Genomic DNA, 21,865 nt, shown 5'->3' on the forward strand with positions numbered 1-21,865 from the left:
TAGATCTTGTGAGGTTAACAGGGAAGGAGGCCATTGTGGTAGTGATCACTTATTCATATTAATCGGTTCTATTTCCAATTCACTTAAAGGAACAGTAACACCAACAAATGAAAGTGTATTAAATTAATTAAAATATAATGTACTGTTGCCCTGCACTGGTAAAACTATCGTATTTGCTTCAGAAACTCTATTATAGTTTATATAAACAAGCTGCTGTGTAGCCATGGGGGCAGCCATTCAAAGCTGAAAAGGGAGAAAAGGCACAGGATACACAGCAGATACCAAATAAGATCTGTAGTATACAAAGGGATTCTACATAGCTTATCTGTTATCTACTATTTGCCTTGTGCTTAAATGGCTGCCCCCATGGCTACACAGCAGTTTGTTTATATAAACTATAGTATCTGAAGCAAACATCTCAATTCTACCAGTGCAGGGCAACACTACATTATTTATTCATTTTTTAAAAACACTTTCAATTTTTGATGTTACTGTTCCTTTAAATATGTTTTATTAATGGCATTGTACATTGAAAAAACATTGTCTGCATTATCCACAGATTTTGTAATAAGACCTTCATACAGTATGTGCTCACTCCAGAGTGAATTTAGACACAGGCTGAATTAACTTGGTTGCAGCAACTTTGGTCTTGATCAGGTGGCTTTGGAAAGTCAATAGGCCATTTTCCCAACCTTACATAAAGGAACATTTGTGAAAGTGGGGAATCTAAATACATTTCAAGAAGGTCATTATTCTTCCCATTTAGCAACGTAGCAGATACATGCGACAATCAGGGGGTTATTTACTAAAATCGGAAACATTTTTACCGTATTTATCAATAAATCTACTCACAAATATCTAGTGCGGGAAAATTGTGAAAAAAGAAAATCCGAATCGTATATTTTTTTGGATTTAACACCTGAAAACTCCCAGATTATCGCCCAAAAACCACTAATTAATCGGATTATTGTTCGAAACCCAGCACAGATCATGATATCTTCCATTTGTAAATATCTCCATTGACTTCTTCGGCAGGTTTGAGATGGAGTATGTTTTTTATTTGGACTTTTAGCAGCATCGGAGTTTAATAAATCATGAAAAGTTTAAGGTTTTTTTCTCAGAATCTAGGGTTGCCTTCTGTCCGGATTTCACCAAAAAAAAAGGTGCCAACCCTACTGGAATTATTAATTACTGTTACTGATGTTTTTGCATAGCCACCTGCAGAGGTTTACCATGAGCATTGAGGTTTATTTACAGCCTTGAAATGATGTTTTAAAGATTCTTCTGCATCGTTTCTAATGCAGGAGTTGCCTGAGGCTGTCCCTGCAATGCCACCACCCCCTTGACTTTCAACGCTTTCTTTTTCTGAGCTGGAGGGGGTCGGAGGGTTGCATTGGGGTGCAATTGCGCTCTTTTGCACTAGAAAGCCTAATGTCCAGGTGTAAAATCGGAAATCACTTCTAACAAAGTGAAGTCAGTGTTTTAGGATTAACCCTTTTCTTTGTTCTAAAGATATTGATGAATGTGAAGTGGGAACACACAACTGCTCATCGTCAGAGGAGTGTTACAACATTCAAGGGAGCTACAAATGTCTGTCCTACACGTGCCCAGAGAACTACAGAAAGGTTTCTAGCACGTAAGTCACAACACAGGTGTCTATAGTGGAGCAAGATGGAAATTAACATAACATGATGGAATTTCTGTTTAGCCATTAAAGGAGAACTAAAGCCTAACTAAAGAAATAGCTAGAAATGTTGTACATTATGTTTCTATACCAGCCCAAGGCAACCACAGTCCTTTAGCAGTAAAGATCTGTGTCTCCAAAGATGCCCCAGTAGCTCCCCATGTTCTTTTCTGCTGATTCACTGCACATGCTCTGTGCTGCTGTCACTTACTGAGCTTAGGGACCCACTCACAATATACAGTACACATACAATAGAAATGTCACAATATAAGGCTGATTAGTAATTAATACAGATAATTACTACATGGCAGCACAGACACCAGTGCAATTAGCATCAGAATTTAATAATCTGCCCTGTAGCATCAGCTTATATTACAGACCAACCTCATTTTCTGCTTGATAATTAGTGACGACCCCTAAGCTTAGCTTCTCAACAGCTGCTCAGAGCCCACTGAGCATGTGAGTGTCACAGACACTTTCCAAGATGGTGACCCCCTGTGACAAGTTTGAAGTCCTGGATCATTTCTGCTATTGACAAGCTGAAACTTTAGGCTGGTGTAATAAGTTCAGTATGTAAAATGTGGCATTTTTAGCCATATTCATTTTAGGGTTTAGTTCTCCTTTACAAAATGGGGGATTGTGGGTGCACTCCTAAGGCCATATAAAAACATATTTAAGTACACTAAACCCCTGTCTAAATAATTCAATGAATTTGCAAGTGCATGTATTTAAAAAAGAAAAACAGGGTTTTTTTGTTACAAAGTTTTGATCATAAAGTTGATAAGCCACCATACCACCATTTTGATCACAGGTAAACAAGTTAGGGGCTACTGTATGGGGTTTACCTTGACGCGGTATGGCGGCTTATCAATTTTATAAACATAACTTTGTAACAAAAAAACTGTTTTTCTTTTTTTAGACAGGGGATTATTGTATTTAAATATGTTTTTATATGGCTTTAGGAGTGCATCCACAACCCTCCTTTTTAGTTCTCCATTAACCAAATTTTTTCTCTTATTAGGGTTTGTGAGCGAATATCATGTTTCAATTACCAAGAGTGCCAAAATACCCCCGTACGGATCTCTTATCTGCGACTGAATTTCCCAGCTGGAGTGATGGTCCCAGCACAGATTTTCCGCATAGGGCCGTCTCCAGCGTATGCGGGTGATACTATTGTCCTGGATATCAAAAAGGGAAATGAAGAAAATTATTTCAGCTCTCGAAAATTTAACCCTTACACAGGCACCATCTACTTACAAAGACCAGTCAAGAAAGGCAAAGACTTTTTATTGGATGTTGAGATGAAACTGTTCCGTCAGGGCGTGGTCACGACATTCCTCACCAGGATTTACGTATTTATTACTTCCCACTCTTAAACGTTCATTTCTACCTCTAGGGTTTTCTGCTTATAATTAAGGTATGAAGACAAACATTTTGGTAAGACTGATAAAGCACATTACTCTGGAATTCCAGTTAAGAGTAAAGGCAACATGTGCTCTGTTTTTAAGCAGGGTGTCTATTCCATGTATTTCCCCTTTAAATGGGCAATATCCATCTGTGTTTAACATATTACATTTTGTTGTAACCATTTGTTGTAACATTTGTTGAACCATCAGGGCAGCTTATTCGTTATTAATCGTTTCATTTTACAGTTCATCCAAACGCTTTCTCGAATTTCGAATTGAAAAAAATGTCAAAATTCGAATTCAAAAAGACCAACCGAAATGAGGTCGAAGTTGTTTTTTTTTTTTTTTGGGTCGAATAGGTCCATTTTTGATCGAAGAGGTCCGTATTCGGTCAAATTCAAATCGAACGAATCGAAGGAATATCGCATTCGATCGAATTCGATTCAAAGTTTTCCCCATTTAGCCATAGGCTAAAACAGCAATTCGGCAGGTTTTCGATGGTGAATGGTCGAAGTTGAATTTTTAAAGAGACAGTACAAAGATAAATTTCGATATTCGAATTTTTTTTCAAATTCGAATCGAATTTGGACTATTCCCTAGTCGAAGTACACAATAATTAGCTCGAAATCCGAATTTTTTTCATTCGAAAATTCACCTCGACCTTTGATAAACCTGCCACTTAGTGTGATATAGAATGACCAATTCTACGCAGCTTTCCAATTGATCTTCATTATTTATTTTCTATAGTTTTTTAATTATTTGCCTCCTTCCTCTGACTCTTTTCAGCTTTAAAATGGGAGTCACTGACCCTTTCTAAAAAACAAATGTAAGGTTACACATGTATTGTTATTGCTACACTGTATTACTGATTTTCTATTCATTGTTTTCATATCCCTGTCTCTTATTCAAATCAATGCAGTGTTGCTGGGGTAATTTAGACCCTAGCAACCAGATTGCTGAAATTGCAAATAGAGAGCTGCTGAATAAAAAGCTAAATAACTCAAAAACCACAAATAATAAAAAATGAAAACCAACTGCAAATTGTCTCAGATGATCACTCTCTACATCATACTAAAAGTAAATTTAAAGGGGAACAACCACTTTAAAGACTCTCAGAAAGAGAACTCCTCCTCATCTGTAAACCTTTAGCTCTATTCAAATTGAATAAAGCAAAATAAGGAGGGAGGCAAGAATAAAAACATAAATATAGTCCTTTAAAGCTATAGCTATTGCCATTCTTCCTAAGTTCAAATAATCGTCTGAATATAAATATTTGCTTTGAAGATTTGGTATTTGCCAAGATCAGGTACATTTAAATGTCTTAAGCTCAGCATTACCCTCTATACCCGGCAGCCTGACTAGGCCTATCTGTGAAATAAGCAGAGTTAATGAAGAGATAAAATTTGTTTTGTTTAATACTTTCCTCTTGGTTCTGATTCTGTCTCAAGATCACAGATAAGGAGGAGTTCCTTATGGGTGGGGGGGTGTAACATCCTTTTGTTCTATAATTCTGCATTTTAATACAATAAATAAGAATTGTAAATTCTCTTAGATATGGAAACAATAAAAAGAACCAATTTCCACTGTTACTAGCATCCTATTCTTTCATTTAGAGCCTTAGAAGAAACATTTATTTAGTGCATTTTTCACCTACTACTAAAATATAAGTTACCGGTAGTAAGTATGTGTCAGTGCTATCGACTTGACCATTCAGTAAGGGTTTAATTAATATATCAATGTTGCTCTGAACTTTTAGCCCAGGGATTGGATGATACTGTAACTTATATACTTTATATACTCTCGCTTGGTTTTGAGTCCATTTAATTACAATATACAGATATGGGATCTTTTAACCAGAGTACTCGGGACCAGATAAGGGGTCTTTCCGTAATTTGGATCTCCATACCTTTCTACTAAAAAAAATATTTAAACATTAATTAAATCCAAAAGGAATGTTTTGCTTCCAATTAGGGATGCACCGAATCCAGGATTCGGTTCGGGATTCGGCCTTTCATCAGGGTTCGGATTCGGCCGAATACTTCTGTCCGGCCGAACCGAATCCTAATTTGCATATGCAAATTAGGGGCGGAGAGGGAAATCACGTGACTTTTTGTCACAAAACAAGGAAGTAAAAATGTTTTCCCCTTCCCATCCCTAATTTGCATATGCAAATTCAGATTCGTGAAGGATTCGGCCGAATCCAAAATAGTGGATTCGGTGCATCCCTACTTCCAATAAGGATTAATTATATCTTAGTTAGGATTATGTACGTTGTACTCTTATTATTACAGAGAAAAAGAAAATAATTCTTTAAAATTAGAACTATTTGATTAAAATTGAGTCTATGGGAGATGGCCTTCCCATAATTCGGAGCTTTCTGGATAACAGGTTTTCTGCTCAGTCCTGTGTTATTTTATTCCAATCCCCCTGTTCCCCTGTTGCTCAGTCTGTCAGCATCTCCCAATAAGCCTCCAGCTTTCACAGATGGGGGGGGGGAACGACATCCTCCCAGGTTTAGCCAAAGTCTATATTATATTTGGGTTGGCAGAGCAAATAATATATTAAGCACCTCGATTCCCTTTCTCAATATTTTTAAAACCACGTGTCCTTTTAAATAGTTTTTATCGCCACCTCCTGGTCTCAAATGTTATGATAATAACCAATATTTGGAATATACACAAATATTGTGAAAGAGATATTTAGGACATTTTCTTGCAACACATATAGGGTTCATTTTAATGAAAGTCGATTTCAGCAATCTGGTTGCTAGGGTCCAAATTAATCTAGCAACCATGCATTGAATTGAATAAGAGACGGGAATAGGAGAGGCCTGAATAAAAAGAGGAGTAATAACAAAACCCACATATAGTGGAGAATTTAGCTATACTCTAAGCTTGCCCAGTTTACAGAGTAACCCTAAAGCCCTCTGTGCAACCTGCATAGGCAGCTCTCTGTACAGATATGAGACCTGTTATCCAGAAAGTTCAGGACCTGGGGTTTTCCAAATAACATCTTTCCCTAATTTGGATCTCCATACCTTAAAGGGATCCTGTCATCGGAAAACATGTTTTTTTCAAAACACATCAGTTAATAGTGCTGCTCCAGCAGAATTCTGCACTGAAATCCATTTCTCAAAAGAGCAAACAGATTTTTTTTATATTCAATTTTGAAATCTGACATGGGGCTAGATATTTTGTCAATTTCCCCACTGCCCCTGGTCATGTGACTTGTGCCTGCACTTTAGGAGAGAAATGCTTTCTGGCAGGCTGCTGTTTTTCCTTCTCAATGTAACTGAATGTGTCTCAGTGAGACATGGGTTTTTACTATTGAGTGTTGTTCTTAGATCTACCAGGCAGCTGTTATCTTGTGTTAAGCTGGCCATAGACGCAAAGATCCGATCGTACGAATCGTGGATTCGTACGATTTTCGGACCATCTGTGGAGAGTCCGGACATTTTTCGTCCGTCGGAGATCGGTCGTTTGGTCGATCGGACAGGTTAGAAAATTTCTGTCGGCTGCCGATAATATCTCTGCGTGTATTGCCGATCGTACGATTTTCAGAGGGAGACTGTCACTAGTGTTGTCAGACATAAGTATCGTACGATTGCCGTCAGGGGCAGAACATTGGGTGATCTGTTCTATTTGATCGGAATGGTAAAGACTTTGATCTGAATGGTTAGTGGAGGGTCGGGAGATGGGAAAGTCCGATCATACGTTGATTCGTACGATCGGATCTTTGCGTCTATGGCCAGCTTTAGAGAGCTGCTATCTGGTTACCTTCCCATTGTTCTTTTGTTTGGCTGCTGGGGGGAAAAAGGGAGGGGGGTGATATCACTCCAACTTGCAGTACAGCAGTAAAGAGTGAATGAAGTTTATCAGAGCACAAGTCACATGACTTGGGGCAGCTGGGAAATTGACAATATGTCTAGCCCCATGTCAGATTTCAAAATTGAATATAAAAAAAATCTGTTTGCTTTTTTGAGAAATGGATTTCAGCGCAAAATTCTGCTGGAGCAGCACTATTAACTGATTCATTTTGAAAAAAATGTTTTTTCACATGACAGTATCCCTTTAAGGGGCAGATTTATCAAGGGTCGAAGTGAAAATTCAAATTAAAAATTTTTTAATTTGAAACTCTTTTTTGTGTACTTCGACTACTAGGGAATAGTCCAAATTCAATTTGAAAAAAAAATTAGAAAGTTTTAAAAACTTAGAATCTAATTTGATCGAATGCAATGTTACTTCGATTCGTACGATTCGATTTCAAACGAAAACGGCCTATTCACCCGGAAAAAAAAAAACTTTGCTTTTTTAAATGAAATTCGGTTGGTCTTTTTTTATTAGGATTTTTTTTTTTTTTTATTTGAAATTGGACCCTTGATAAATCTGCCCCTACGTCTATTAAAAAATCAAGTAAACATTAAATAAACCCAACAGGTTGGTTTTGCTTCCAATAAGGATTCATTATTTCTTAGTTTGGGATCAAGTATAATGTATTGTTTTATTATTACAGAGAAAAAGAAATTATTTTTTAAAACTGGATTATTTGGATCAAATGGAGTCTACTGTATGGGAGACACAGCTTTCTGGATAATGGATCCCATACTTGTATTAGGCACAGTACTCCTGACTAAAATCAGAGACTTGTGTAATCCATTAATAAATGAGATTGGGATAATGTCTCAAACACCAGACGCCTATCATTTACTTTAATATAATAGAATATGCTTTATGTAGTCACTAAAGAAAATGTTTTCTTATTTATGCCGTTGGCTCTTATTGTATTTACAGTATAGTTGTATTGCATTTATACACTTTATACACTATGAAGCCTGCTGTACATTATATCTTGTGTCTGTCTGTAGCTGTCAATCCTGAACACAATCCAATATTCCCCTGCATGTTCCCCTACACCTGGGCTCTATATTATTTATGTTTTAATTTATTCAAAGAAACACAGCAGTTTTGTTTTTAAGGCTTGACCATTTCAAGTGTACAGATTTACTTGCAACCAAACATAGAATCTATGAGACAGGCTCTGTCACCAGACATCAAAGATTCTTTCTGACTTTTATTGCTTAAAGGGGTGGTTCACCTTTAAGTTAACTTTTAGTATGTTACAGAATGACTAATTTTAAGCAGCTTTTCAACTGGCCTTCATTTTTCTTTTTTTAATTAAATCTTCTATTGATTCTTTCCAGGTTTCAAGGCAACAGATTTATAGTTATTGCGACTTTTTATTATTCCTCTTTCTATTAAGACCCTCTTCTATTTATTCCAGTCTCTTATTCATAGACGTGCATGTTTGCCAGGATAATTTGGACCCTAGCAACCAGATTGCTGAAACTACAAACTGGAGAGCCGCTAAATAAAAAGCTAAATAACCCAAAATAAACTACAAATAATAAAAAAATTCAAAGCAAATGGAAATTGTCTCTGAATATCACTTTTTATATCATAATAAATGTTTAATTTGTTCTGGAGGAACGCCATTTCATTCCTATGTGCTGTATTTACTTTATATGGCTGAAATGACAATAAATTCCACTTGACTTGAATTTGAAAAGCTGGAAATTTGAATGTTGGAAAGAGGCAGAAGAAGGCAAATAATAAAAAACCTAAGTAGAAATAGAGAGAAAACTAAAGAAAGGCAATTGAAGAGTTATGAAAACATACCAAAAGTTAACTTAGAGCGATACCGACACGTTCCTATAAAAATCATTGGAAAGTGTCCATATCAAAGAGGTGCTGCACGCTAAATATTTACCTCCTAAAGCCGCCCCTAGCCGTGCAAATCTTCGTGAAGCCGACCCTCCGACACTGCTGATGGTTTTCCTGCGGTTGTTTCAGTGGGGACGACACAATCCTTCATAGGCTGATTACAGATGAAAACAGGACTTCAGCCTATGGAAGGATCGCTCCACCCCTCAATACGTTACACTCAATATAAGTTATAAGTATAAATATAAGTTATACTCAAGTTCTTCCCTTCCTGAACTTGTCCCAGTTGACATGTTATGGATTACTAGGGATGCACTGAATCCACTATTTTGGATTCGGCCGAACACCATATCCTTTGAGAAAGATTCGGCCGATTACCGAACTTGCATATGCTGAAAAAGGCAGAATCCTGGATTCGGTACATCCCTATGTATTAATGAACTCCCATTACTGATGAAGTAAGACCACATCTTAAAAGAGGAATTTGTCTATAAATTAACTTAGTAGATTATATTAGGACCATTCATAAACAATTTTTCAGTTGGACCTTTTTTTTTTTTAATTATCTTTTGGATCCTCCATATGCAGCTGAAAATATTGTCAGTAAAATTACAAAGTTCCATGTTCAGAGATGTCTCTCTAATAAGCTTCAAACCACTGTATAACTTGCAGAGAGAGATGAATTAGCAAGAGAAGGTGCAGCGAGACTTCTGGGAATTGTCTAAGTTGTCCTTTATCAACTGCCCATGTGAGAAACACTTTAGAGCAGCCATTCTGTGCAACCTTATGTCTTCTGCTGATTCATCTTTCTACATGATGATTGGGGGGGTCACCAAACCCACCACCACCAAAAATTATCTACTGTGGGGCTTCAGTTTTATTTCCATTCTTGTTACTTTTCTTTTTAGTTCTGCTAGGAACCTTTCATTTTGATTGGAAAACCTCGGGTAATTAACCCCTAACATCCAGATCATGAAAAACAAGATTTGAGTTCCTTCAGACCGATAGCAATTTGCCTTCAGGGGACACATGAAGTAAAAAATCATGGGGATTATAAAAATGGGTGAATCAAAGAGGGACTGGGCGAGTAAATTAAGCCAGTAGTTTTCATATCAATCACCTTGGATTTCTTTTTTCCCCCTTTTAACTTGAGACAAGTGACCAGACCATAGATAAAACAAACATCCAGAAAACGTCTTTAAATTAGTCAATGCAGGTCTCTTACATACTATTTATATCTGCTACATTTGATATTCTCATTAACACTAACGAGACGGGTTCAGAGAGACAGGGGTTCCTTTTCTGAACTGTATTACAAACAGATCACTTTTGACTTTTTTTTTTTTTTATTTCATCAGTGACACCACAGAAAATGAAAAATCACAATGCTGAAGTCCCAGGTTTAACAACAAAAAGTAGAATTATTTAGCGGGTGCAGGTGCTGGGGCGCTGGCTGCATTCTTTGCATTGTTTGCCAGCATTTTCTTAAATCCCTTCTTGTTGTGTTTCTTGGCAAAGCGCATGTTTCTCATGAACTTAGGATCAACCTGAAATCAAGAACACAACATGTGCCATGAGCATAAATACACAATTCATTTCTTCTATATAAAACAATACCAAGCTCTGTCTCTACTCTGCATATTTATCATTTCTTACAGACATTTACATTTTCAGCTTGTCAGAGTCGGGAGGTGTCTGCTTCTTGTGCAATGGATATGAATCTGAATCTGATTTTCAGAATATTTATCAGGTGATGAGCTGATGAGGGAGGTGGGATGAAGGCTGAATGAGCACAACAGAAACATTGAATTGGTGATAATCTCCATGTTTTTATAATGCCGTTTACACAGCTCAAACTTTCTTAAAGGAGAAGGAAAGGCCTATTTAATTGGGGGTGCCAAAAGTTAGGCACCCCAAGTGAATGTATATACTTACCTCTGCTGCGCAAAGAAGAAGCTGGAAGTCGATCGCTCCGTGGTGCTCGCTGGAAGAACCCCAGGCCGGTGCAGTTTTCTGCTGATAGGAGCACTGGGCCGGGGTTCTTCCAGCAAGCACCACGGAGCGATCGACTTCCAGCTTCTTCTTTGCTCACTAGAATGAAAAGCCGAATTGTAATGAAGAAGTCACTTGGGGGAGCCTAACTTTTGGCAACCACAATTAAATAGGCCTTTCCTTCTTGTACCATTTTTTCACCATGCTAATTTAATAAAGATACTATTTGACTTTATATCTAGCAGCTTCCTGGATATTGTTTTTGGTGAATAATTCTGTGGTGCATTGGGAACCGTGGCAAGGCGCTTCTGTTGCCCTGTGCGGACTGGCAAACTGGACTCCCCCCTAAACTAAAAGATATATTTTTTATTTTCCCATTACTGACCTTTGACAAACTCTCCAAATCAAACATTAAACAAGTGGTTCACCGTAAGTTAACTTTTAGTGTATAGAATAATTTACTTAAAGAATGGCTAATTCTAATCAACTTTTCAAATGGTCTTTTTTTTTGTTAGCGTCTTTTGGGTCTTTCCAGCTTTCAAATGAAGGTCACTGACCCCATATAAAATAAATAAATGCTCTGTAAGGCTACAAATGAATTGTTACTTTGTATTACTCTTCTTTCTTTTCAGTCCCTTTCCTATTAGAGTCTAATTTAAATGAATGCATGGTTGCTAGTTGGATCCTAGCAACCTTGAAATAGCAATCTGCAGAGCTGTTCAATAAAATGATAACTCAAACCACTAATAGGAAATGAGAACCGATTGCAAATTGTCTCAGAATATCATTTTCTACATCATTCTAAAAGTTTACTCAAAGGTGAATAACCCCTTTAAACTGCAGTCCAATAGTAGTTGGTGTAGTCGACTGAATAAGGGGTCGAATCTGCTTAAAGGAACAGTAACACCAAAAAATGAAAGTGCTTTAAAGTAATGAAAATATCATGTAGTGTTGCCCTGCACTGGTAAAACTGATCTGTTTGCTTCAGAAACGCTACTATAGTTCATATAAACAAGCTTCTGTGGAGCAATGGCGGAAATTGAAAAACGGCTATATGGCACAGGTTAAATAATGGATAACAGATTAGACAGACAGAGCTTATTTGCTGTCTGCTGTGTAACCTGAGCCTTTTCTCCTTTGAATGGCTGCCCCCATTGCTACACAACAGCTTATTTATATAAACAATAGTAGTGTTTCTTAAGCAAACACAGCAGTTTTACCAATGCAGGGCAACACTGCATTATATTTTCATTACTTTAAAACACTTATTTTTTGACGTTACTGTTCCTTTAAAAGGCTCAGTTTGATGACAGCACTCCTTTCACCTTTGGTCATAAAAAGTCTTCAATGTAAAAGATTACAGATCAGAGATCATTAAGTTAAATGCCAAGAGCAAAAGCCCTACCTTAAAATAAATAGAATCTGTAGTGGTCAGTGGTGATGCCACCAGTATATTGTCAATGACCTAAAACTGGAATGTTACTCTGTGCGTCATTAGTACAGTGAGTGGACAAGAGAGTTCCCTAAAGAATTAGATTGTAAGCTTTAATGTTTAAGTTAAGATTCAAAACCACTTTTTCATACTGCTAGGCAGTGAACCCTATTATCAGAGCAACCAAAACAAAAAAAACAATCCACCAACTCTTACCCCCTTTAGAGATTCATATCTTTGAGATTTGGGTTTCTTGATGCCATTTCTGTGCCATTTGCGAGCTGAAAAACAAAAATCTAATTAAACCTAATTTCTAAGGTATATTTTTTCTCCTTGAATTAAAAGATTTAAATAAAATCTTCACAGGGAAACATTCTGATCTGATCTAAGAGACTTGTAGCAAAAGAAACACTGTACAAATTGCACACTGGAACAAACTGCTGGATGGAGGCCCAGGCAAATGCTGGACAAGGCAAGCCAATGGCTCCATATAGACAGGAACAGTGTGTTTTGCACCTCTGCTCACTGAATCTCACTGAAATGATGAGCCAAGGAGATCAGGAGGCGCATATATACCAACAAGCTCAGAATTCAGTAAGAAGAGGATCAACGGCTGAACAATTTTCTGATTTCCCAGACTTATGGAAACAATAAAATTGTACAATACTTACATTGGTTGTGAGTTGTGTGATTCTTGGACTTTGCCATGATCGATCCTGTTGAAAAAAAAACAAAGTTAGTCCTATAGATAACATTTCAGTTGAGTGCCTGTGATAAAACATTAACATCTCCAGTTACTGGACTGAAACCACAATATTCCATCGCCGAGATCATGAAGGAACAAACATTAAACACAGAATATGTAGATGCCATTTCGGGTTCCTTTAGTAGAATGATCACAACTGCAAGCAACACACTGACACAGCAGACTAATGGAAAACTTATAAACAAGCGCAAGTCACCCAATCAACACGTCTGCCACCCTACTCTGATCCAATGTTCAAACCTGTCAGAGATCAGTTGTAAGTTAAGTAAGTAGGGGGCCCTACCAGGGCCAATAAACCGATGACCCGTCCCTCTGGGTTGAGTTAGTAGGTTTAGTGGCCGATGTATGTCACCAAAAAGTAATAAATAATTGCTGAAAAAGCTACAAGTTCTTAAAAGTCAGTGTCAAAAACTCATTGCAATTCAAAATATAGAAGGCCTAGGCATTAACCTTTACCTCTACATCGTCTCCTACATTCATTGCCATCACTAAATAAACATCCCAACCGTCCCAAATTAACAACTAGTGTTTCTCGTCCCCAATTATACTCGGCACAGTGCTGCTGTCATGTCACTTCAGACTTACTTTCTATTCAGCCACAATATAAAGAATAAACTCTGGAGAATCAGCCATCATTTTCTACTATACAACTACAGTTGTGCCACAGCCACAATCCAATGCCCCCCTTCTCACTTTCAGTGCTCACTGTTTCCATATTTATTCATTATATAGCTTTGACATATACTGTTATTTACTTTACAGAGAATGTTTAACCATCAGCTTCAACTTCAGGCCCAAACAAGATAGATATACTGCAGATCAACATAAACTGCCTTTTAGGACAGGCTATGCAGACTGTCCCAATTAACAAGTGTTGCAGGAGTGCATTCAAACCTTTGCAGCCCTATAAAATATCATTTTTATCAGTGTTTCTAGTAGCAGGGATTTCATGGGAAGACTCATGCACTCTGCTTTGAATGCAAGTGTCCAGCAAACCTAAATGAACTAAATCCCAAATCTGCTCTCCTTGTGATTAATACTTCCACAAAACATAAATATATTTGTTTTAACAATATTCAGCGACTGATTTGCAAGGGGAACTGGGGAAAGCGCCAGCCAATGAGCAAGCACCAAAACTACCAGTGTTAAGGTGGCCATATAATCACCAATTTTGTCGTACACAATATGGTATTCTGAGATGGTATGGCAGGAGATGAGCCGACTGATATCAGCAGAAGACTTAAGCTGGCCATAGATGTTAAGATATTTAAAAGATCGATCGTCATCTTGAGACCACGATTATCTCGAAACGATCGTGCGAATTGTCCATCAACTAAAAAGACCAATTTGCCAGGAAAACAAAGGGGAGCAGCCTGCTTGGCCCTGCAGACATAGATAGATTGCACTGGGAACGACAAAGATTTTTTAACCTGGCCGATCAATTTCCTGACAGATGTCGGCCTAAAAATCGTAAAATGTACGATCGTTCGAATCCCATGATAATTTCGAAAGATTGGTCGGCCTTCGCTAAAATTGGTCGTTCAGCAAGAAAAATCTTAGCGTCTATGTGGAGCTTTAGATATCAGTCGGCTTGTTGATCAGCCCGGGTGAAAAATTTTGATTGAAGCCAGACGAACATCGGCCATTGCTAGTGTTGAATAGTCAGCTACAGGTAGAATTCTATTGTTTCTATCTGTATATTTGATGATTCAGCTCTACGCGTATGTATCAAAACAAACGATCTTTCTTGGAAAGAGCGTAATTGTAGCGTGTATGGCCACCTGAGCCTCAGCCTTTCAGCCAGGCGGGTGCTGCCCAGTTTTCCAGCCAAATTGTACCCAAGTTTTCTTGCCCTAACATGCCAAGCCTGTGTCTCCCAATGCATGTTGGGTGATGTAGTTTTTGTTTAACAATTTGCAGACTGCCAAGTTTAATGTAAGACTACAATACCCAACATGCAATGGGCCTGACTTGTGTAGTCGGGTGTTACCTAATTTTGGGCTTCTGTCACTCTTAAGCATTCTTGCATTTTGCGGTGACTTTCCTCAATTTCAGGGCAAAAATCTATTGGTCTCCAAAATGTCTCATGGGGCCCCTATACCTCTTGGGCCTCCCTCTGAAGTCCCACCCCTGGTGGCAACAAAAGTGTGTATAGATAAATCATACAGTAACTCTTAAGTGTGTATAGATAAATCATACAGATTAACTCTACAAATTAATGTATGTGGTTGTGCAGAGGGAACTAGTCATGAAAGCAAGAAGGGCCCCCAAACTGCCACGGCCATCCCTCTACTGGGCCCTAATTCAGTGAATGAGGGGAGGAAGTGTGTGGGGCTCAGGCAAAGTGATGTGACTCTGGGACTTGGACAGCAATGTTTACAAGATTTTCTATGTAAGAAATGGGCCCCTGACCAAAAGGGGAGCTTGAAGCAAAACAGGCTGAACCTCAGCGGTGCACAGCAAGGCATCAATAGAATTTCTATATAACTGCGTCCCCTATGATCTGTCCGCAGTTTAGGACATTATTCCGCCCAAAGCGTAAACAACGAAAATCAATATCACCCCCTCCCGCCTCCTTAATATCTCCGTTAAACATGCAGCACCTCTCGGTACCAATAACGTGTTCCCTGGGTCAGGATGGCATGAGATTTAGCAAAGCAGCCGGTACTCACAGCGTCTCTCAGCGAGGCTCACAAACCGGAAGAGGAAGATGAGCCGCAGTGCACGCCGGGACGTCACACGTCTTGGTCCTGCAGTAATAACTGCTCCTCCACAACGGAAGCTTTGAAAGCGAGTTCCTTCCATTAATTTTTTTTTTATCATCGTCCAGAAGGGCGCGCGTTAAATGTTCTCTTTATAATGGTTTTGTTTGGAGAATTGAAAATAGTTGAATTAAAACGGTTGCTAATAGTGTAATAGAGCGGGGGATAGGAAATGACTATGAGGTGGAAACCTTGTCACAGTGTCACTTCACTAACAGACAGCTCTGCGGACTTGACCACTGATGATCAATAATAGATTCATACCTCCCAACATTTTGGAAGTAAAAAGAGGGACAAAAAATTATTTTTCGCACATAAAGCAGCATTTTTGACCACACCCCTTCTGTGGCCACACCCCCTAATTACCATGTTTGTTTTACAAAATTTGGCAGGTTATGAAAGTTTGAAAATATTTCTCCTTATCTAAACTGTGTTTTTGTGTCTCAAAATTGTTACAAAGTATCTTATTTGCACCTGTTAGCTGTTCTGGGCTCTCTGCTAAAAGCCAATTAAGTGAGAAACTTTGTTTCTTTTTCTGGCTGTTCAGTGCATAGAAAAGAGGGACTTTCCTGTACAAATGAGGGACTGCGGGTTGAGCTGTCAAAAGAGGGACTGTCCCTCCGAAAAAGGGACAGTTGGGAGGTATGGTTCATGACCATATAAAACCATATACAGGTCATGGAACTCCGAGGTAACTTATAATATCCTAATATTTTGCAACAGGGGGTACTGTATTTATTATAATACACAAGTTTCCGTGAGTCATGTGACAGAAATGACATCAGAACTCACCGTTTCTAACTCATGACATCAGAACTCACCGTTTATAACTGATGACATCAGAACTCACCGTTTCTAACTCATGACATCAGAACTCAACGTTTATAAGGATATCATTTACAAGATATTCATGGCTTTTGTGTATTATATATATAAAATAATTGTTAGACTGTAGTGAGCCCTTCACGATTGTAACATACCTCCCAACATTTTGAAAACAGAAAGTATGACTAAAAGTTTTGCCGTGCGGCGTCATTTTTTGACCACGCCAATATTGAGGCCACATCCCCTAATGACCATGTTCATTTTACAAAATTTGGCAGGTTTTGTGTTATTAAAGTTTTGTTAATGAAGATGAATTGCCCTTTAAACTGCAAGTCCGTTTCCCCAAGAGACCTGCTTATTTTAAATTGTTACAATTATTTCTTTGCCTATCTTAAATTGTTACAGATGTATTTATAAGTGCACCTTCCACATATTCGGGGCTTTCTGCCAAAAGCCAATTTTCTTTTTTGGAAACTTTGTTTCTTTTTCTGGCTGTTGAAGTGCAGGAGATCAAAGAGAAAGTCTGGACATTTCAGTAACAATCCATTGAGCTGTCTGCAGGTTGAGCTGTCAAAATCGAGACTGTCCCCGAATAAAACGGAGCAGTGACGTACCCCGCCAACTCCTTGCCTTAAACATCTAGGAGGTTATTAGAGTTGCCACCTGTTTGGTTTTGACACAAACAGTTCAATTTTTCGGAGGCCTTTTTGGGTCTCAACTTATTTTCAGCCATGTGAAACCTCAATAATAATCTGGTCAATAAATAAAAAGCAGTGGCGGAACTAACGGGGGTGTGACTGCACCAGGGACCGCACCCCCTCAGAGCTTTCTGGATAACTGATTTCTGTATAATGGATCCCATACCTGTTATTAAAGGATTGGGCTTACTCGTAAGGCAGAATATAGAAAGAAGTAGTGTTACCAACCATTCAGTTTTGAATAGGACATCTCAGTTTTTTAAAGGGCTGTCTTTTTAATTCATTGAGAAAGCTGAAAAGAAATGCAGCCAGTTTCATCCAGTGTTGGACTGGCCCACCAGGATAGCGGGAAAACTCCCGGTGGGCCCAGGTGTCAGTGGGCCCTTGTGCTGCTAAACATTTGGCCTATTTCATGGCCATTCCCTATTTCTATGAGAACAAAGAGGCTAAATAGATGGAATAATTGATTATAGTATGTAAAGAATAGAGACTAAGAGAATAGAGGTTGGGAGAGAAGAGAAAGAATAACAGTACTGAGAGTGGGTCCCTGGTGTAAGGTTTTTTGGTGGGACATTGGTGTCCCAGTCCGACACTGGTTTCATCAAAGCAATAACCCACCCTGGCATCATAACTCCACCAACATCATTGTGCCCACCTCTGATGTCATTATGTCCACCCCCAGCATCATTGCCCTGCCCCCTTTGTTCGGGTTTAGCCACCAGCAAAGGTGGCAACCCTATAGATTATATATTGTATTCCTTAAATCATTTTGGAGGTCAGGTCTTGTCTGGATTTTAAAAATACTTTTTAAAACAATATTCATTCTAAAGGCTACACACCGTATGATGCCGTCAGTAAGAACAGTGCCTGCTCCCCGTTCATGTGAAAAGGAAAAATGCAGACACATGACAGGGATCTTGGAGTGTGTTCACATTTACTAGACTACTGCTGATGCGCGGGCTTTGTGATGTAATAATTCTTTGAGAGAAAGCTTCTGCTAAATGTGCTGTTTATTAACCCCCAGATATCATTAAATTAGGTATTGCAAGGCAATATAAAGACTGGGTTATTATCAAATTAATATCAGAAACTACAGTCTCTTACTGCAACAATTCTGTACCATTTCTCCGTAATCATAAAAACTGTGTAGGATACGGGTCAACTATTTTCTGATGATGTTTACTATGCTTCCCCAAGTATTCACTGACCCACCTTTTCTTTATACATGTCTGAGTGTATATAATGTCCCCATCACCTCTGAGAACTAAATCCAAATCCAGAGTGGACCGAAACATCACGTTGGCTGTAACTGCACATATTTAATACAATATTATTCACTAAAACCCTGGAGTTGCTGAATTATATGAAGCTTAACTGTGCACCCAGGCATCATGCAAATATACATATATAAGAAGAAGATCAGGAGCATAAAGACAGGGACACAACGTCTTCAGGCAAGAACACGTTTATTTAGGAAAACTCTTCCAACACAAAGTCACTGGCATACAGGAACACAGTTCATCACACTGGGGATCTCACCATACAGGTTGGCTTCCACACTCTGGAATATTCAGGCTTCTCACTAAGCTCCTTTTACTCTCCCCTCCAGGGATATCAAACTCTCTAGTCTCTTAACCTTTCACCCGGGATTTAGGTTCACCAGCCTCTGGAACTCTCTTGCTGGCAGTAAGTCCCTTTCTGCCGGGCACTGTCTCTCCCAGCAGCACCAAACTTCCCTCCACCCAGGGCTGGATTTACATAGCAGACACCCCTAGTCCCACTGCCATTCATCGCCCCTGTCCCCATCCCTTCCTTTGTGCACAAGCACAAATTTTCATCATCGGGTCCAGAGTACTGGGGATTGGTGCACAGGAAATTTTAAAAACTATTGTATCTCCTGTGAATCCCCAGTGCTTCTGAACCAATGCGGGTGTGGTTGAGCGGCATGCCACCCCCTAAAAATCTGCCACCCTAGGCCTTTGTGGCCTTTCCACAAACCCAGGCCTTCATCCACTCTAGGGGGTATCCAGAGAGCCCTGTAGTGTGGGAACACAGCCATTTTACATTTCCATATATAAAGAAATGAAAAGATAGTAGTGTCCGCTCTCTTACTCCTTGCTTCCTGGGTGCATGGTTAATAGATGTGAATATAATCAAGAAGAGGAACCAGCACTCCAGACTTGTGTTTCAATGTGCTTTGTCTTTATTTAACTTCATGCTGCATGTAAAAGTGGTAGTTATTGTGCAACAAGTCTAAAAAGTTGCAGTTTTCTCCACTGTTCCCGTTTCTTAAACTTGGATCTATTAATACATTTCATGGCATTAGTGGTTTAAGAGAAAGCAAGTTTAGTTGTGGAGACTGTTGATGAATTGGCCTCTACAAGCTTTTCCACTTGCTTCCAACCAAGAGCTGATGAGATGTCCCAGTATACAGTGTCCCACTGGCCTGTCTGTACTGGGATTTTTTCAGGTAGCCCTTGACCTGAGTTGGGCCATTTGCCCATTCTGAAACAGACATGAACTCTTTCCTACCTTTTCCCGCTTCTGCATGTGTTTTTTTCATTCCCAGAAGTCATCAATATAGGAAAGAGTTGCTTTAGAAGTCTGTGATGGGGTCAGGGAAAAGACTGAGGCCAAATTTATAGCCACAGATAAACAGGAGAATCCAGAGAGGCTGTTACTTATCTACGGCTATCAGGAAGAATGTGCAAAGAGTAAATGGAAGAGCAAAAGCCAATACATTCCCCCAAAATAAAATTGGTTTCTCAAAGGGGTGGTTCACCTTAAAGTTAATTTCTTGTAGAATGGTCAGATCTAAGCAGTTTTTCAATTGGTCTTCATTATGTATTTTTTTTATATATAGTTTTTTAATTATTTATCACTCTTTCCAGCTTTCAAATGGGGGTCTCTGACCCCATCTAAAAAAAACTCTGTAGTGCTCTGTAAGGCTACAAATGTATTGCGACTGCTACTTGTTATTACTCATTCTTCTATTCAGGCCTCTCATATTCATATTCCAGTCTCTTATTCCAATTAGTGCATGGTTGCTAGGAAAATTTGGACCCTAGCAACCAGATTGCTGAAACTGCAAACTAGAGAGCTGCTGAATAAAAAGCTTAATAACTCAAAAACCACAGATAATAAAAAATTAAAACCAGTTGCAAATTGTGTCAGAATATCTCTCTCTACATCATACTAAAAGTTATTTCAAAGGTGAACAACCCCTTTAAACATGAGGATAGCAGTGTTTTTATCAGCAAGAAAAAAAACTTTAATATTGCTTTATGGTCGGTGGGTCCTTGATATCAGGCTCTCTGATGGGCCCTTTGTGCCACAATTCAAAACCTTAGTAGGGGTCTGAATTGGCAGATTTTTACTGGCCCAAGTATGAGCAACTTAATTGGATAAGGACACCTGGATTTATTGTAGTGCCAATATGATCAGATTCAGATTAAGACTTTGGGACCTATTTACTAAAATTAAATTTTTTTCACAAATTGATTTTATTCACTATAAATATTTTTTTTTCATTTCTCTAAAACTTTAAAAATTTCAGAAACCCTCTAATACAAAAATTCACCAAGTAAAAGCTGCTAAGCTCCTATAGAAGTCAATGGGAGCTGTACTGATCCTACTGGACCTTTTTTTAGGCAGAGTTTTTTTTAATTTTTCCCACTAGTAACTGTCCAAAAAGTTTACATTTTTAGAGGTTTTCAAGGTTTTTCTTCTTCTTAGAGCATCACTCCGCTTTTTTTTTGTGCTTTTTATATATGCCTCTTTTGTTTACACGGCATTCGTGGTTTTAGAGAAAATTAGCTTATTTGTGGTTTCTAAAATGCACATGTTGATAAATGGGCCTCTTCATGTCACTTATGGTAAGTAATTATATATAAAAAATAAAAATAAATACTTTCAGAACAGCTAGGAATCTAATAATCAGGGATATAACAAAAAATATACAATTAAAGACAAACAAGGAAACAAAAATGATTTTCCTTTTCCCCCCTTGTTTTCTAACTTTCCAGGGTGCCACCCCAGATAATCAATTTTTTTCCTAAAAATGAGCAACGGCCTGGGGATACAATTACCAGGAGAGTTCAGCATGAAAGCAGACTCTTGCCAGACTGAGCAGATTTGAAATATGTTAGAAAGTATGCAGTTAGCCTGAAGAAAGGAGTTAAACAAGAAAGTCTCTCCCTGCGTGAGAAGAAGGAGCTCGTGCAGTATCACCCATTTACCATCCACGTAGCCTGGCCTATAGACACCTGTAATTGTCCCGACTTGTATGTTCATAAAAGTGTCAGCATGACATGCAAATTTATAGTGAGTGGAAGGTTCAGACGGCAGCTCCACTTAGTAACAGTGACTGGACCCAGGCACCTCAAGGGCATTTGGATTTTCATTTTAAAATTGAACAAGACAAACCACTTTTTTTTTGTTAAAGAAAATATGTTTATTTGTAGTAAAAACAATCTCACTTTCCTTCATACTGCAAAATAAGACCTCAATGAACAGTCATTATAGCATTACCATTTATATATATATATATATATAAAATGAATTTAAGTGCTTTATACCCA

At 38.4% G+C, this 21,865-nt stretch overlaps 2 protein-coding genes across 3 annotated transcripts in view; one reads left to right on the forward strand and one right to left on the reverse strand.

Annotated features, from left to right (window-relative positions):
• Nucleotides 1–3,417, forward strand: part of LOC108715035 (fibulin-2) — a 72,322-nt gene extending 68,905 nt beyond the window's left edge. The window contains exons 13-14 of the mRNA XM_041561700.1: nucleotides 1,513–1,636; nucleotides 2,706–3,417. Coding sequence (XP_041417634.1) covers nucleotides 1,513–1,636; nucleotides 2,706–3,060 — 479 coding nt within the window. The 3' untranslated portion in view covers nucleotides 3,061–3,417. The remainder of the gene's footprint in view (nucleotides 1–1,512; nucleotides 1,637–2,705) is intronic.
• A 6,577-nt stretch (nucleotides 3,418–9,994) lies between these two features.
• rpl29.S (ribosomal protein L29 S homeolog) lies at nucleotides 9,995–15,778 on the reverse strand. Of its 2 annotated transcripts, none has more exons than XM_018259645.2 (4): nucleotides 15,604–15,778; nucleotides 12,906–12,950; nucleotides 12,451–12,515; nucleotides 9,995–10,357 (listed from the first exon to the last, which is right to left on the reverse strand). In XM_018259645.2, exons 2-4 carry the CDS (start codon nucleotides 12,940–12,942, stop codon nucleotides 10,232–10,234), a joined length of 228 nt encoding a protein of 75 aa, XP_018115134.1. In that variant the 5' UTR covers nucleotides 12,943–12,950; nucleotides 15,604–15,778; the 3' UTR covers nucleotides 9,995–10,231.
• Between the last annotated feature and the right edge of the window lie 6,087 nt (nucleotides 15,779–21,865).

Source organism: Xenopus laevis, chromosome 4S, assembly GCF_017654675.1.
Source record: "Xenopus laevis strain J_2021 chromosome 4S, Xenopus_laevis_v10.1, whole genome shotgun sequence".
Classification (NCBI taxonomy): Eukaryota; Metazoa; Chordata; class Amphibia; order Anura; family Pipidae; genus Xenopus; species Xenopus laevis.